At 41.1% G+C, this 17131-nt stretch overlaps 2 protein-coding genes across 2 annotated transcripts in view; one reads left to right on the top strand and one right to left on the bottom strand.

The window, feature by feature from the left end:
* The window catches only part of waplb (WAPL cohesin release factor b), a 35242-nt gene extending 22091 nt beyond the window's left edge, over positions 1-13151 (top strand). The window contains exons 11-20 of the mRNA XM_044337798.1: positions 205-316; positions 1735-1832; positions 2645-2721; positions 6690-6829; positions 6933-7048; positions 7595-7768; positions 9779-9995; positions 10112-10200; positions 11021-11116; positions 11732-13151. Coding sequence (XP_044193733.1) covers positions 205-316; positions 1735-1832; positions 2645-2721; positions 6690-6829; positions 6933-7048; positions 7595-7768; positions 9779-9995; positions 10112-10200; positions 11021-11116; positions 11732-11797 — 1185 coding nt within the window. The 3' untranslated portion in view covers positions 11798-13151. The remainder of the gene's footprint in view (positions 1-204; positions 317-1734; positions 1833-2644; positions 2722-6689; positions 6830-6932; positions 7049-7594; positions 7769-9778; positions 9996-10111; positions 10201-11020; positions 11117-11731) is intronic.
* Positions 13152-15576: 2425 nt separating this feature from the next.
* On the bottom strand, positions 15577-16680 carry atoh1c (atonal bHLH transcription factor 1c). The gene has a single exon (XM_044337799.1). The coding sequence runs from the start codon at positions 16399-16401 to the stop codon at positions 15763-15765; it is 639 nt and encodes a 212-aa protein (XP_044193734.1). The 5' UTR covers positions 16402-16680; the 3' UTR covers positions 15577-15762.
* Positions 16681-17131: the final 451 nt, after the last annotated feature.

The following is a 17131-nucleotide window of genomic DNA, read 5'->3' as shown; positions in this document are numbered from 1 at the left end:
AGAGCTGCCATTTTACACCAACGTTCAGCAGTCACACAGGCGGAAATCCATCACAGAAAACAACTTCTGCACAATCACAATACATCATAAAATAACTGGAATGTGTATAACAGCACAGACTGAGATGTAACCTGTTTATCTCCCCTTCCTCCTCCTCCTCCTCCTCCTCCTCCTCCTCCTCCTCCTCCTCCTCTCTTTCTCTAGACGGGTCATTTAGCCATGGAGACGTTACTGTCTCTGACTTCCAAGCGAGCAGGAGACTGGTTCAAAGAGGAACTCCGGCTACTGGGAGGACTGGACCACATAGTAGATAAAGGTTATACATTAAAGATGTTATAAAGATTTGATTGATTTGTTCCTCTCTGGTGCTCAGCCTATATGGGCTTATAAGACACTAATCAATAATAACCGGGATGGTCACATGACAATTCATGATGTACAGCTCCACAGATTCAAAAAGAGAATATTCAGCATTCAGTTTACATGGAAGAAATGTCCTGTTATGATGGATACAGTGTTCTCCGAGCATCTCCTATAAATCTCACCAAAACATAAATCTCCATATTAATAATCCAACTCAACGTATCGGCCTCGGACACCCTGAATGAATCAGGATTTTTCAATTGGATCTTTTCAAACAGATAATTCCTTAAGTCACTGTACGTACAAATGGCAATAAAATACTAAATGAAATTCATCCACGACGACACCAAGATCACAAAAAATGACATAAACATTGGTCTTCGGGAAAACCTTTATATCTGCCTACCTCAGTTTCCAGCGGTGAAGTACGAGTTCTTAACTGAGCACACAGGAACCTTTGCCTTCTCTGTAGATTTAATTTTATATATGGTTCTGTACAGTAATCCTCTTTGATTTGAATGTAGTTTCTTACAAATATCTGTCTTCAATTGTTCCTTATAGATCTTTAGTAGTTTCTGTTTGACTGTATTTATATTACACTGCATGTTATTCCTGAAAACATCGCAGCGACCTCTCCCGACCGAGGATAACGGCGTGCTCGATCCCAGTTAAATATCTTTTTGGTCAGTCGTTCCTCTGGCAACTGAATAAAGCGTTTCCACGACCTCACAGTTTCAACTCTCTGCTTTTACAAGACATGACTCCCCATCCCATATCACCTTCAACAGCTCACTTAGCAGTAGATTTATGCACCCCCCCAAGAAAACACCTCATGGCTGGATTCTGGACGGCATTACTCTCCGGGGCATCTTTAAAAACCCCTCACTCCTGTGGCATAAAATGAAATTGAGCTGACCGTTGAATCATAAAGTTTAGTGAAGGCTGAAAAACTAAGGTCAGGACATAATTTCATTTTATTCATTACGGACCCTGGCTCTCTTCCTGCTGATTCTGCCAGTACTTTAATTCCCTCTGCAAAGCACATATTTTAATTAAAAACCAAGCCAAAGATATGTATAAGAACTAGTGTACTTCAAAGACACTGCTCCAAATTTAAATATACGGTTAGTCTGCCAATCTCTGCAAACAACACAGCATCATCAGCATATAACAAAACTCTTAAATTCATATTATCAGTCACTACGCCTAGATTGCTGCATTTCTTCAGCTAAATCATTTACATAAAGGGCAAATAATGCAGGATAAAGAAGTTGTATTGATTCAAAATGACTCAACAAATGCTCAGTTTATATCAGGGATGATGCATCTGTTTACTGATTGTCTCCCTTGTGTGTCTCTCCGTCTTCACAGTGAAGGAGTGTGTCGATAACCTGAACCAGGAGGATGACAAGGAGAAGCTGGTGTCGTCTCTGTGGGGAGCTGAGAGGTGTTTACGGGTGTTAGAGAGTGTAAGTTTGACATTGACTCGAGGGCTTTGAGTTAACTTGAAATCTTCAGTCTGGCTCAACTTTATCTTTTCCCCAGTCTGTATAACCGAAAGAGTGAGATTTGATCAGAAACGAGAGGTTCTAAGAACATCTGTCAGATTTAATCAACGCAAAACAAATGATTTGGTTCCCAAAAATGTATTTTGAAAAAAAATCAGACATAAAATGACAAAATTTAATCAAATTTCCTCTCTAATCAGTTCAAAGCATTGAGGTTTAGTTGAGCTGTAATGGTTCAGACATCTGCTTGCTTATGATCCTGTTAATGTACCATTCAACTCTAAATATCTTAATCAGATTAACTCCTCAGCTTAACGCACACTGCATGTCTGTGACCTTGAACCTAAACACCAAACGTTCCTGCAGGATGGATATTTCTGTTTTTTTTTACATAAAGAAGGAAATAAAGTTTAGTTAGTGAGATGAACCAGTACAAGTCAGCATTGGGTGTCATTTTCTTTGGGTCTTTGTCCATTTGTGTACAGGTTGGTCTTTATCTTAAGTTCAGTTCTGGACCTGTGAGGACATCCTCTGCCTCTAACAACAAACATGATCAAAAAAATACTGGAGACACAAAGTCAGGAGAGAAGTTAGAATTTAACATGGCTGCTTATTTTTTACACTGAAATGTGAAGATCTATTTCTTCTTTTAAGAACAATAACATTTTTGGACGAGTATAATTCCAAAAATGAGTAAAATATTCCTCAAAAGCATCAACGGAACAAAAAACAGCTGATGTCTTTTAATAGTTTGTGTGTGTTTCTACATACAGGTGACCGTCCACAACCCTGAGAACCAGAGCTACTTGATCGCCTACAAAGACTCATCGCTCATCGCCTCCAGCGCAAAGTGAGCGCACACACACACACACACACACACACACACACACACACACACACACACACACACACACACACACACAGTCTCGACCTTTGACGCCGAAGGTGTCACTAACGTCTCTCCACCTTCGTCTCTGTCTGAGCGTTGAGTATGAAACTGCTCAGCTTCAGTCTGATGGCTGAAAATTCTTATAAAGAATCTTTTTAGGACATGTTGACTATTTGTTTATTTACTTAATAAACAATTCAGAGATACTGAACTCTTGACAGAAGCAGATTTAAACCTTCAGAAACCCAGATGGACTCAGCGTGTGTGTGTGTGTGTGTGTGTGTGTGTGTGTGTGTGTGTGTCTGAGTCAGTGTGTCTGCTGGTTATTATCTGTATGAAAATGTCCCTTTTCATAGAGTTTTGTTCAATTTCCTGGTCATGACATCATGTCAGTCACAGCGCTGACCTTTTGACCCCTGACCTCGGCCTCTCTACTATTGTAGAGATGGAGAGAAAACTCAGTCCGGTGTGGAAACGACCCGACCTCACACTCTCTCTCTCTCTGTCTCTGTGGGTCTTTGCTCCGGAGTATTTCACACAGATATCGGTGTTTTTTATTTGAATCTGATCCTGATACAGTCACTTTGCTTCAAATCTAATTTATTTTATTCCTTTTGGATATTATCATTAATTAATAACCCTGACGTATTACTAATCATTCACATTACTGTACCTCAGTCAATCACTGGGCTACGTACAATCATTCCTCTTGTGATTTAAAAAAAATAATAATTCTGTGATTAAAAGATCTGCTTTGACAGCTTGATTACTCAGGTAATGTGATATTTAAAAAAAAAAAAAAAAACACCCACACATTTATCTCCAAAGAACTAACTTTGAATTATATCTTCCAAAAAACTGGAATTCTTCTTTATTACATAAAAAAAATAAAAAATACGATGCTTCAAGACAAATTATTCATGTTCTTATTCATGAGCAAACACAATCGTTTGGTTTGAGGAACTGGAGATTTTAAATGTCTCATGATGGTTTAAATTCTTCTTCTGGGCCTGAACCATCCTGATAAAAAGAAAAAAGAAAACGCAGAAAGAAACTTTAAATATTGAATGTAAATTTTGACTAAATGTGACATGTATGCTTATGTCTTACTGTCCTCTGACTGTTTGTGTGGCTGATACTATCAACCAGTTTTTATATCACAAATATATAATTTAATTCAACTGTAAAATGTCCCATTCAGTACATACCTTGCTCACAATTCTGCAGTAAGAAAATTTAAGGGGTTTTTATCAAAAAATAGTTTGTGTATGTTGTTTTAACACAATCGATATCGGCCTCAGAAACCTAGTATGAGTCAAATTAATTTACCTTCTCCGCCTCCTTCACCCTCTGCGTGACCGGACCTTCGCCCTCTACAGAAGGTCTGCAGTGAGGGGGGGGGTTGAGGATGATGAGGACGAAGGCTGAATATGTCAACAAAGAGCTGCTGTGTCAGTGGGCGACACAGGCCTCAGTCTGAGCCTTCAGCTGTCCTCTCTGTTAACTCAATTAACCCCCCGAAACCGCAGGGTGAGCGAGCGAGCACCGCCACCTCCGACACAACCGAATCTGTGTATTCATGTCGAACGGACTCTTACGCTCCACATCTTCATCTTCTTCCTTTTAGCGTTTACCGTCTTCTTGTGTTTTTCTTCTCTTCCTCTCTTTTCCTCTTTTACCTGACTTCACTTTTTTTTCTCCTCTCTGTTGCCGTACATTCTGCCCTTATTGTTTCAACCCAAACTCACCCCTCTGCCTCTGAGGGATTCAGCTGTCTGCAGGACTAATTCAGTGAACCCCCCAAACCGCCTTGTTAGCCAGCACACACACACACACACACACACACACACACACACACACACACAAAACTCCCTTTGTCTCATCGACTCTCCTCAAGAAACCAAAGTTTTTCTTTACAGACACAATAGTAACTTAAATCCTGTTTTAAAGTTTGTTGCATGCGGTCTGTGCTGAACCCGGTCCTGGTTAGCGGTCCGTGGTGAAAGCTCAGAGTTAGCTGGTTAACCCACTAATGTCCCATAGACAATTTTTTTGTGGGGATAGTTGTAGGGATTCTCGCTCCAAGCTGAGTTGTATGCGACCAGTGCAGTTTTATACAAGTCCACACACTGGATTGTAGCTCCTAAAGTCTTATTATTGACTGAAAAAGGCAACGTTTTCACCTCACAGCGTCTAAATCAGACAAAAAAAGACTAAAGGGAGCTACAATCCAGTGTTTTTCCTTCATTTCATTTGTTGTCTGACACCTGACATAAAAATATAGTACGAGATGCACACACTCTTTCTTTTTTCCAAATATAAGTTTGTTTTCTTGTGATGTAGGTGGTCGGAGATGTGAAGTAAAACATGATTAAGAACCTTGAAGTCTAGTCGTAGTCACAACAGAGCTTTAAAATACAACATCTCTCAGCTGCAGAATGAGTTTTTTTAGCCCCACCAGAAGAAGAAAATGAACAAACTGCTTCATGGACTCTTTTAAACCACAGCACAGATTTACTGTGGTTTTCCTCTCCGTCCTCCCTAAACTCTCACTGTGTCACATCCTGTCTTACTGTCACTCTCATTAGCTGGTGTCTGATTCTTTTTTTGCACTGAACCTCCTGTTTCCCCTTTTCTGTTCTTCCTTCATTTCTTTCCTCTCTCTCTCTCTCTCTCTCTCTCTCTCTCTCTCTCTCTCTCTCTCTCTCTCTCTCTCTCTCTCTCTCTCTCTCTCTGACTCTGTTTTCTGCTCTGTGTTCAGTCACCGCTGTCATTAGATTTAATCTAGTTATTTACAGCAGGCTGTTGACCTGCTTCACCCCCTTCTGCTGCTGCTGCTGCTGCTGCAGCCGGCCTCTTTGCGCGTGCTTGTGTGTGTGTGTGTCTTTATTTGTGCTTTCAGACACATCTTGAATGCTGCTCTGTTTTTAGTTTTTTTGTTTTTATGTGTAGAAAAAGGGCTAAAAGGAGAGTCCCGATTAGACATCTGGAGGTGAATCCAGTTTGTTTGTGTTGGTGATGAACGAGTGACTGTAAATTGATCAAAGCAGCAGGTGAAGACAGTGAATTAAAACACTCGATCACCGGTCTGATGGAAAGGAAACAGGAAGGCTTTCATCCATCATGAAAGATTTTTATTCTTTAATTTTTCGACCTAAGCAGCCATTTCAGGGAGTTTTTTTTTTTTTTCCAGATGTTTTAGGACCGTGTCTACATGGATCCTTAAATCATGCCTGACCTCCGTCCTCCGGCATCAGGCATGATTTGAGGATGTCTGTATGTTTGATTGATCCACTCAGACCTATGTTATATATGTTATTGAGTTGTGTACTTACATTATCCCAAATGTTTCCAACAATGTTCAAACCCAGAGAAATCTGTAATTTAATCAAAGTAACGGACCGTTTCATTTGGTCGCCTGTCGATGGCGTCATACCTCCTCTACCAAAGAGTAAACACGCACCAGATGCATACGGCGGCGCTGTGTTTGTCCGCTACAATGGCGTCTACCAAAGAGTAACTTACACACATACAAGATAATACAATAAAACTGTTATAAATGGACTTTTATTCAGTTTTAAGACACATTTTCATGATAAATTTAGGTGATTTTTAACTATATCTTTTAGCCGGAAGAAGGATTTTAGTCATTGGACGTCTGGATCTTAAGTTATCAGAGAAATAAACTGGACAAACGTTAGCAGCAGCTCAGCTAACAGCCCCTCCAGGAAGTCCGGTGGTCACCAAACATCGTCGGAGAACACATACATAAAAATCTTGTTTCTGCAGGTGTTTCGTCATGTTGTCGGCGTGCAGCTGTTTACTCGAAACACATCAGTAACACGATGGGTTTTAGTCCTACTAGTAGTAGTTGGTCGTATTATTTAACAGTTTTGTGTATTGAAATCTGTCCTCTACTCTCCTTTCAGGGCGTTGAGTAGGTGCGAGGAGATGATCCAGCGTTACAGCAGGCAGGTGAACTCAGGTGACAGAGCCGTGGTGGGGAAAGCAGTAGAGAACTGTATGAGGGCCATTATAGGAGTCCTGCTCAACCTGACGCACGACAACGGTTAGTAAACACACAGGAGGTCGATTTTCATCGGAGCGGATTGTTGAATTATTCCACACAGACGACCTGTGCTTGATGTGTTTTAATGTGTTTTTGTGTGCAGAGTGGGGCAGCACGAAGACGGGAGAGCAGGAGGATTTAATAGTCACGGCTCTGAACTGTGTCCTCAAAGTCCCTCAGTATCTCCCACAAGAGCAGAGGTTCGATATCCGAGTACTGGTGAGTATAACACACACACATACACACACACACACACACACACACACACACACACACACACACACAAACTCACTGCTGATGAGTGATAATCCAAAAATATGGATTCTAGTGCTGCGGAGTGAACAGCAGGGCTGCAACTAACCATTATTTTCATTATTGATTCATCCGCCTATTATCGATTAGTCCTAAAATGTCAGAAAATGGTGAAAAATGTCAATCATTTGTCTAGTTTACAGCCAAAGATATTCAGTTTACAATCATAGAAGACTAAAGAAACCAGAAAATATTCACATTTAAGAAGCTGGATTGAATTGTAGTCAGTGTGGAAATAACAATGACATGTGTGGACATGAAGTTCCTGCTGGAATATGTTAATGGAAACCATTAGTCTGTAATGGTTGCTGGGAAGCTGTGAAATGCTGTTACACTTATCACACAGTAACAGACAAGATAACTCTGTTAACTGTGTGTTTCTGTTTCTGTGTGTGTGTGTTTCTGTTTCTGTGTGTGTGTGTGTGTGTGTGTGTGTGTGTGTGTGTGGTCCAGGGTCTCGGCCTGTTGATCAACCTGGTGGAGTACAGTGCCAGGAACAGGTACTGTCTGATGGAGATGGAGATGGAGGGAGGTCAGGGTCCCTGCAACTCCACCGTCCTGCTCAACCCTCAGCACCAGGACATAGCCAGCACCGGCCCGCTGAGCGCCATCGCTGCACTCGTACAGGTACCTACTCAGCAACCGGACGCGGTCCAGATGTTCATAACTGACAGAGGAGGAACCGACCAGTAAACCAGCTGTTCTATAGTTCATCTTAAATTTAAAAACCCGCAGACGAGTAATTTAGTTCATTCGACAATAAAAGAGTCGGATTAACATCTGAGACTGAAGGTGCTTTTACACCTGCAGTTCTGGTTCAGTTTGGGTCACATGGACTGACAGGTATCTCATTGATTGGACGGTTTTTGATGATGTCATCCTGCGTTATCAGTGTTACATGGATCAATGTGGAGAAATCAAGCTCAACAAACATCTCACTCGCCTCCTTTTCATTTTCTGATTGACCAGAGAAGATTTTGACTTCTGTTGACCAAAAGAGGAAGAAGAGTTTCAGGAATGTCTCTCTTGTTTTGCTGTTTTATGTGAGGATGAAGAACTTTGAGTAATATTGTTGAGCTTCAGTGATCAGTCAGTCGACAGAAAATGACTCAGCAGCTATTTATTAATCAAATAAAATGTTTTTAATGAAAAATATCAAATATTTGCTGGTTGCAGCTTCTCAAATGTAACAATACATACATGATAGAAAAGTCAAAATCACTTCTCTGTCCCTGTTTTATTATTTTATTAATAGTTAAGGTTCAGAGTTGCAGATAGTTTAGTTTAGTTTGTGGAGTTCAGGGTTTTTCCTGTCGTTTCGCTCCGTTTAGTGAATCACAATCAGCACTAGATTAATTTATGCAGCAGGTGCTGTATGTGAAATATTTCCAGCTGATCACTTTTACATCCTAGACCGTAAATTAATAGTGGTCGTTATCCTCGGCGCTCGTGCTTCGTCTCATCTGTGTTTTGTTCCGCGCTGCCGTGGCGGCTCAGTTTCCCATGAGCGCCATTAAAGCTTCATTTAAATCGAATCATCCGTCTAATTAAATTTGTCTGGTGCTCTTATCCAGACCGACTTCCAGCGAGGTCAAATGTGGAAACAGTTCAACTAGAGAGAAACTGGAACTGTAGAAAAGAGGAGAGACGCAAATGATTTCTAGTAAAAAAAAAACAAATCGTCGCCATGGCAGCAATCGCAATCTTGTCTCGACTTCAAGAAGAGACTTTCAGCCACATTTGAACACATGAGACCGAAATATCCACCAGAAAGTCAGAAGACAGAGAAGTATTAGTTCATGTGACTGTCAGATTTAATCTGAGGGTTTGAACCCCCACAAGGGGTCACTGGATTAATGTAAGAGGTCACGAGGTCATCCAAGCTTTCCTCACATTTTCTTTATTTCTTGTGAATTATTGTATTTCATCTCCTCAAGATATCAGTTACTCAAATTAACCAAAATAAATCATCTTTCATGTAAATTTGCTTTTATATTAAAGAGTCACAAGCCAAAAAAGGTTGGAACCACTGCATCAGAGCAACATTTAAAAACAACCAACGGGAACATAAAACCAATTAAAGTAGAATAAAATCAAATACAAGTAGACAAAACTATAATAGACCAGAAATATACTGTCACTGCAGTAAGAAGACGCTCCAAATGTAACAAGAGAAGATTAATGAATCAAAGGCAGGGGAGGATAAGAGATATGTGTATTTTTTTTAAATTAAAATTTGAAAGTAGCAAAGTTGGATCCATTTAAGATCATCAGGAAGTTTGTTTCTATGTGCGAGATATAAAATATTACAATGACTGAAATGACATCTTCATCACATATTTTATTGTAACTCTTTACTTTGCCGTAGAGGAAGTCACATACAGATTTAACAGAAGGACAAAATAAAAGTTTCAATGGATGTAATTTAACAATGGAAGTGTACATTAGGTGATTGTTCTGAGTGAAGGGACTGTTTCAGATACTATTCATCAGCCATTTTTCCACTTGTTACCACAGAACTTTACATCTATTATGTGTAAAATTTGACTTTGTTTTTTTTGTGTATCAAGGTAAAAGCTAACCGCTACACAGCCTCTGCTAAACATAAACGAACCGTCTTCCTGTCGTCCTCCTCAGCTGTTCCTCCAGCGGGAGCGGGCCGCCGTCCTCGCCGAAGCGCAGACCGATGACCTCATCAAGGAGGCGCCCAAGCCCGCACTGGACCAGAGCGGAGAGTGGCAGGAGACGGGCGGGGAGATCCAGTGGGTCGCCAAAGACAACGTCTCAGACAAACAGGAAGACGCCAAGAAGAAGGAGAAGGACGAGGAGGACGAGGAGCTGGACCTCAACAAAGGTACGACTACAGCTACTGGTTCTTCAAGATGAAGTCTGTAGATTTTATATTTACTGTAGATAATAATACCTGACAACGTGTCCTCTTCCTCCTCTTCCTCCTCTTCCTCCTCTCAGCTCTGCAGCATGCAGGGAAGCACATGGAGGACAGCATCGTGGCCTCCTACACAGCACTGCTGCTGGGCTGCCTCTGTCAGGGGAGCTCGGTGAGTCTCACACACACACACACACACACACACACACACACACACACACACACACACACACACACACACACACGCTACCAGATTGAGGTTAGATAAAGTAATTAGCATCACTGTATCGGCTACAGTGCGTATTGATTGCAGTCCAGTATTTTCTGCTGGACTTTAAGTTCATTAGCTTCAGGTTTGTTCTTTCCCAGCTGTCAGTGAACACACCATCGTGTCGTTTCACATCCGCAGCTTCTCTGTTCAACAGCTGCTGGTGCTGATCGGCTTCAACCAACAGCTGTTATTTTATCCCATCATGTCTTTAGTTTTTATTAATAGTTGTTGGATCAGTTTTCCATCATTACTACTTCAGATCTCAGACACCCAAAATCCAAATTTATATTCCCAGTTGCCACCTTTTGAGGAAATTCACTACTTTAATACAAGAAAGTGAAGAACAGAATCTAAATAATGTGGTGTTTTGTTTAATGACAATTCAGTATTTTCATCTGCATTTTTTATCATAAATTCTTGCATTTTGTGCTGAAATAGACACATAAACCTCATCAAAGCATCCAATCACACTGACACACACATACTGTATATCCAGTGTGTTTATATATATATATATATATTTACATTATGTACATATTGATACATTCATATAAAACCATAGATGTGTGGTATTACTGTATTCACACATTAGCTATAAATGATTTGACCATTTTGATTTGATGTCAGTTTTCAGATTTTGTGTATGTTTTGACTCTCTCTCTCTCTCTCTCTCTCTCTCTCTCTCTCTCTGTGTGTGTTTGTCTCTATGTCTCTCCACCAGATGAATGTGACTACTGTGAGAGAGAACCTGCCTAAAGGAGATTTCTCCATCATGACAGAAATGCTGAAAAAGTTCCTCAACTTCATGAACCTCACTGTGAGTCTTTAGAAACCCTCCTCTGTGTAGCGCGATGTCATTAAAAACTCTAAAAATGCCCGAATACTCAAACAAAATCAAACACTGTGAAATAACTTGAAACAATGAACCAGATAAGTAGACACATGACTAAAGTCCTGGAAGTCCTGGAGCTTCTCATCAGGGTCAGAGAGAGGAAACGCTGTAATGATTTTTGGAAAAATGACACCAAACGTTCACCTTTCGGAGCTTAAACACTTTTTTTTCCAGCGGCAATCAAACTTTATTTGACGACGCGTTTGTCTTGCAGTCATGTTACACCTTTTATTAAAACCTTAACGAGATGAAATGTGAGTTAATCAACAGTGAAATCTGAACAAAATGACTTTATTAATGACATCATCTGGGAATTAATTATCATGATGTATGATGTCATGTGATAATGAGTGAATGAACTTGATGAGATGATGAGTTAACAGTTATTAAACTATGAGATGATCTGTGTGTGTGTGTGTGTGTATGAATAGGATTGTTGCATGCAGATGGTGTTTCTGTGTGTGTGTGTGTGTGTGTGTGTGTGACTGACCTCTGCTCTCTCTCTCTCTCTCTCTCCCCTCTCTCTCTCTCCCCCCGCAGTGTGACGTCGGCACCGCGGGACAGAAGTCCATCTCCCGGATCATTGATTATCTGGAGCACTGCTAGACACACTCATACTCTCACACACACACTCACTCACAAACATCATCACCTCAGCCTCAGTGTATCGCTGGAAACACACACACACACATCCTGATCATCATCATCATCATCATCTTCCTCTCCATGTCGTGACCAGGATGTCCTCCAGTTAAAGGAACTTTCCACTGTTTTTTTTTTTTTTTTTAATGTCGGAAACTGAACTAAAATCGACTCCTAATTTGACTTAAATGACGATGGCGTCCAAACATCAGAACCCCCACCGGATCTGATCATATTTTATTTCACCTTTTTTATGAAACTTACAGACCGAGTCAGTATTTTAGTTTCACCCTTCCTCTATTTATAAAAGTTGCTCAGAACGATCGGGTGCGTTTTTTGCTTTTGATAAATTTCCTCTTAGTTCGACTCCTCTCTCACCTTCGCCCCCCCCTTCCCCCCCCCCCCCCCCCCACCTCTGTGTAAACACGCCGCCTTCCTATCGATCAATGACAGATTGGAGCGGAGCTGCCCCGTCTTCACCAGCTCCGTCATCAAAGCCTTCATCGGCCTCCGGAGCCGCGATCTCTAAAAAAAAAAACTACCGACTGAAATAATTGGTTTCACGTCTCCGCTTTGAAACCGACGACCTCCGCTCCCTCACGCTGCGTCCGTCGCCGTCATCTTCTCTTTGTTTTTTTGCAGCTTTGACCTCTTGTGTCTTGTCTGTCGAAATGAGACCGTTCACGGCGGAGAAATCAGAAGTATTGATCCTTTTTTTTTTTTTTTTCACTCTCAAGACCACAGACGTGGCAGTTGAGAGAGTTGAGACCCTGAATTTCAGACTCTTGTGAAAGTGGTTGTAAGTGTTTGCATGAGGTCTGTTTTTCATCTATGTGTGTGTGTATATATATACACACACACACACTTTAGAAATAAGAGCTCCTCTGCAGCACACTGGCTGACTTTAAATCGGTCGTTCTTCTCGCGCCGCCGCTCGTCAACAACACGTCTGAGGGCTAAAATGAAAACAACCCTCGAGTTTGTTAAAGCTCTCTGGAACTTCTGAGAAGAAAAAAGGTTTTCACCCTTTTGAGAGAATCGATTGTCCTGTCGCTCGACATCAAAGCTTTTTGTGTCTCGGTGGGACCAGAACCTGTCCTCCTTCAGCTTCTTTCAATTACAGCAACGGCATGTGTGAAAAAAGAACCTTCAATTACAGCACAAAAGCAGCCGAGACGCCCCGGTCTGAGAGGTGAAGACGAGCTGCTTTCATTCGGTTTGAACTAAACCAACCGGCGGAAACACGTTTAAAAGTTTCACTCCATAGTTTTTTCTCCTTTTTTCGGTTTGTTTCAGCCAAACTCGTCTCAACTTTATGGAAAAAAAAAATCCTCCTCGGATCCTTTTGCAACATCTGTTGTTTCAAATATCACAGGAAAGAGTTTTTCTGCTGTATTTTATTACGTCTCCATTGGCCCTGCGTTGTTGTTCCCAGAATGCATTTCAGCAGCACCGAGAGTAGAGAGTAGGTGCTGGAAATTTGTGAATTGTAGAAATTGGTGCGTTTCCTCCTTTTCTGCTGCGTTTCTTGTGATGATTGTGACGACTAAAAGAGGAAATTTAAAAGCTTTTCTTTTCTTTCGTGGATGTTTACATCTCTAAATTATTTCCAGATATCAAACTCAAAAAGATCTGAGGAGATTTTTCCTTTTTTGATTTTTTTGATACCACCCTTTATAAAAGATTTAGAAGTTGTAACTAATGGCTTTATTAATATTAGTCAATCATTTATTAACACTTTGTAGGTCAGTTGTAAACATGAGTAAGAAAAAAATGCCACGTTGTGTAAAGTCTATCTGCCTCCAGCACGACACTTATACTCTCTGACATGCTTATAAATGTTATATTAAAGGTTATTAAAAAGGGTTTTTTTATATAATAACCCGAGTCTGTAGTTGTAAATGTTCATAAGCTAAAAATGTCTTGTAAAGAAACCTCCTGTAGGCAGTCCAGACTTTTTCCCCAAAGCTTTAGTGGTTTTAGCTTAAAAGTTAAAGTTAAAGTTAAAGTGTTGCTCCAGCAGTAGATTGAGAGTCTCAGAAGTCTGGTTAAAGTTAGATTTAACTAAAATCTGTGCAGCAGAGACCGAGACGTTCTGACTTTTTTTTAGTTTTTATAATATGGATCAAACTCTAGAAACACTGGATCCTACATTTCCCATAATGCAGCTGGATAGTTTTTCCTAAATGCTCCAGTTTGTAACTCAGACTCTCTCTCCTGCTGTTTAACATTATTTCAGGCTTCGAGCTCAAACTGAGATAACCTTCATGACATCACTATGACATCATCACTATGACATCATCAGGGCGACTTTTTTTTTTTTTTTTTCAGCCTTTTCACAACTTAAATTGCTCGTAACTAATTAATAAAGCATCAGTGAACTAATAATATTATTAAAGCCATTAGTTATAACTTATAAGACGTCTGTAAAGGCTGCTTTTTTTTTTCTGCGTCGACTTTAATTCGGCACGTCGGAGACGAGCTGTCGGGGTGAAACACGGAGGAAGGATGTTTAAAATGAGATGTTAGATTTGAAAAGTTTTGCTTCCTACTTTTAAAAACACTTTTAAAATAATCCTGGACACTTAAGTTTAAAATGGGATAATGTAATGAACAGGTTTTAATGCTTTTCCCAAAGAGAGTGATACTCTTTTTTTTTTTTTTTAATGATCATTTGACACCTTCGTCTGAGCCAAAATCACCTTTTTTTTTCAAATTGTTTCCGTTCAGAATTTCTTTAACTTCTCCAAAGTGTTTTGTCATCAAGGCAGAAAAAAAACAAATGTTTGTGTGTCTTTGTTCCCGCAGAATGTCTGTAGATGTTTAGTTTGTGTTTTCTCAGATAATCCACGTTGGGACGAATTCGCTGTTTAGACTCTGGGGGAGAAAATTAAGATTTAATTCAGTTCCTTTTTTTTTTTTTCTTTCGGACAGTTTCATCTGCTGTTAAAAGTTGGAAGCACGTGTCATCAAGCATGTTCATTCCGTTGTTTTGTGCTTGTCTGTTCCTCTGTGATCATTAACACACACACACACACACACACACAATCTCTCTCTCTCTCTCTCTCATTCACACAGTTTTACCCTCACACTCCTTTTAAAAAAAAACAACAAAAAAACGTTTACAAGAGCTTTATTCACAGACGTCTGGAAGAATAAATGGAAGAGCTTTTTTTTTGTACATAGTTCTTGTACATACATTGATTTCCTCATGTAGGAGGAGAGGCTGATGGGTAATTTAGGGTTGGGAGGGATTGTGGGTGGGATGAGGGGGATGGGGTGGGTGAGGGGGGAAGGGGGGAGGGAGGGGTTAAATTTAAATTTAGACCTGTAGACTCTACTTTTCTGAATCTGACTCTATTTTTCATTTTCTAAAGCCTTTTCTCCCGGTCGTGTTGTTGTTTTGGACAGACGGACAGAGAGCTTCTTAACAAGCCAACTGCAGGAAAACTTGATCTTTGTACCAATTTGCAGACTGATGTCTTTGGTTACCTGTATATAATTTTAAAATAATAAAAATTGCTACTTTCAGTACCTTCTGTCTTTCTCTTTGTGCTTCTGTTTTGTTTAATTTCATAAATAATCCATATTATTGGAAGAGATGATGTGTGTGTGTGTGTGTGTGTGTGTGTGTGTGTGTAAAACCTTCTTGGTCTTGATGAAAACATCAGAAAAACACGTTTTTGGCAAAAAATATATATTTTAACTGGATGTATGTACAAATACAGTTTTAGACAGAAGGGCTACATTATATTTCAGCAGTAAATTAAACACAAACACATTTTCATTAAAAACAAACATGACCTGATGAATCTTGGAGCTTAATGTTTTTTTCTGACAGCAGGACAAAATGAGTCTAATTAATACAAACAGTGATGTATGAAAGTAGAAAAAGTCTAATTGTTAAAATACATTCAATGTTTTAAAAGTCACTTGGTCCCGTTCGTTCTCTCCCACATGTCCTCATCATATCTCCTCTGCTCCTCCTCTGTGCGCACCGGGCCTCCGCCGCTCTTCCCGGTGTGAAAGTCCCTATCTGGTCCCGGTGGCTCCCCTGCCAGCAGTGCGGGCCCCTGTGAGGGCGCAGCGGCCCCCGGGGGCCGCGGTGCGCGGGCCGGCACCGAGGCGCCCTCTTGGAGCAGCTCGCTGAGGGTGGCGATGTAAATCTGCGCCATTTGGAGAGTCTCGGATTTGGAGAGCTTCTTGTCGCTCTCCAGGTTTGGGATGACGCTCCGGAGTCGGTCGAAGGCGACGTTGAGCCCCAGCATCCTCCTCCTCTCCCGGGCGTTGGCTGCGAGTCTCCTCCGTCTCTGCGCCCGCTCCAGAGCGCACTTGTCCGGCTGTAGGTAGTGCAGCGCGCCGCCTGCGGGGCCCAGCCGGAGCTCCACTATGGCGCACGGAGGGTCTCGGTGGTCGCAGACGCCTCTGGTGCGCTCTGTCTTCGGTCGCTCCTGCGCGCGGCTCCGCTGCAGCAGAGCGTGGATGTCGGTGTGGAAAGGCGCGGGGGCCACTCCTCCCTCCGGGTCCACTGAGATGAAAGGCGCAAAGAGGCTTTTACGCGGCGGCATCGCTCCTCTTCTTCACTCTGAACAAACTTATGCCAGAAGCGACCACTTCACTGAGTTAAACTTTCACGTTAAACTTTCTCCACTTTGATGGGTGAATTTATGGACAGGGCAGCCGCGGGCACGCGCAGTGCGTGCTCCGGGGGCGTGGAGAGGGTCGTGTGCTGCCTAATGAACAGAGCCAGAGTCCACTGCAGGAGGTCTATTAACCAAGTTCATCAAAAGAGGATTAGAAGCGTCTCAGTGAGCTGCTGTGGGCCTGACGCACGGAGGCGGCCAAGCAGAAGAGCAGCGCGGCCGAGCAGGGAAGGAAGGATGAGATCAGTGGTGTGGTGCATGCATACATTGAGAGGAGAGATCAGTATAACCTCTACAAAGTTTTAACAGAGTCACCAAACACACTATGATCAAAAGTCTTTACTCATAAGTTCATTTGCATGATTAACCTCGTTTCATTTTTGACAAAACTACAGAAGTGCTGCAAAAACGGATTTTTAACTAATTACACTTTATATTGGTGCTGTAGACTGAAAACTTTGTACCAGAGACTTCCTTAAGAAAAGAACTGATCACTGTAATATTCAACAAAAGTAAACAAAAATATGTTAAAATTGACTTCAGCTCCAAAAAAAAAAAGCTAAGAAATAGAAAAGTTAGAAGACTTAAGTGTGTTTGTGTGAATTGTTCTTATTCTTTATGGTGATATCACAATTACATTGATTTTAATTTGGCA

The sequence above is a fragment of the Thunnus albacares genome, chromosome 20, assembly GCF_914725855.1.
Source record: "Thunnus albacares chromosome 20, fThuAlb1.1, whole genome shotgun sequence".
Classification (NCBI taxonomy): Eukaryota; Metazoa; Chordata; class Actinopteri; order Scombriformes; family Scombridae; genus Thunnus; species Thunnus albacares.
The sequence above is the reverse complement of the archived record's forward strand: the minus strand, read 5'-3'. Positions and strand labels throughout refer to the sequence as shown.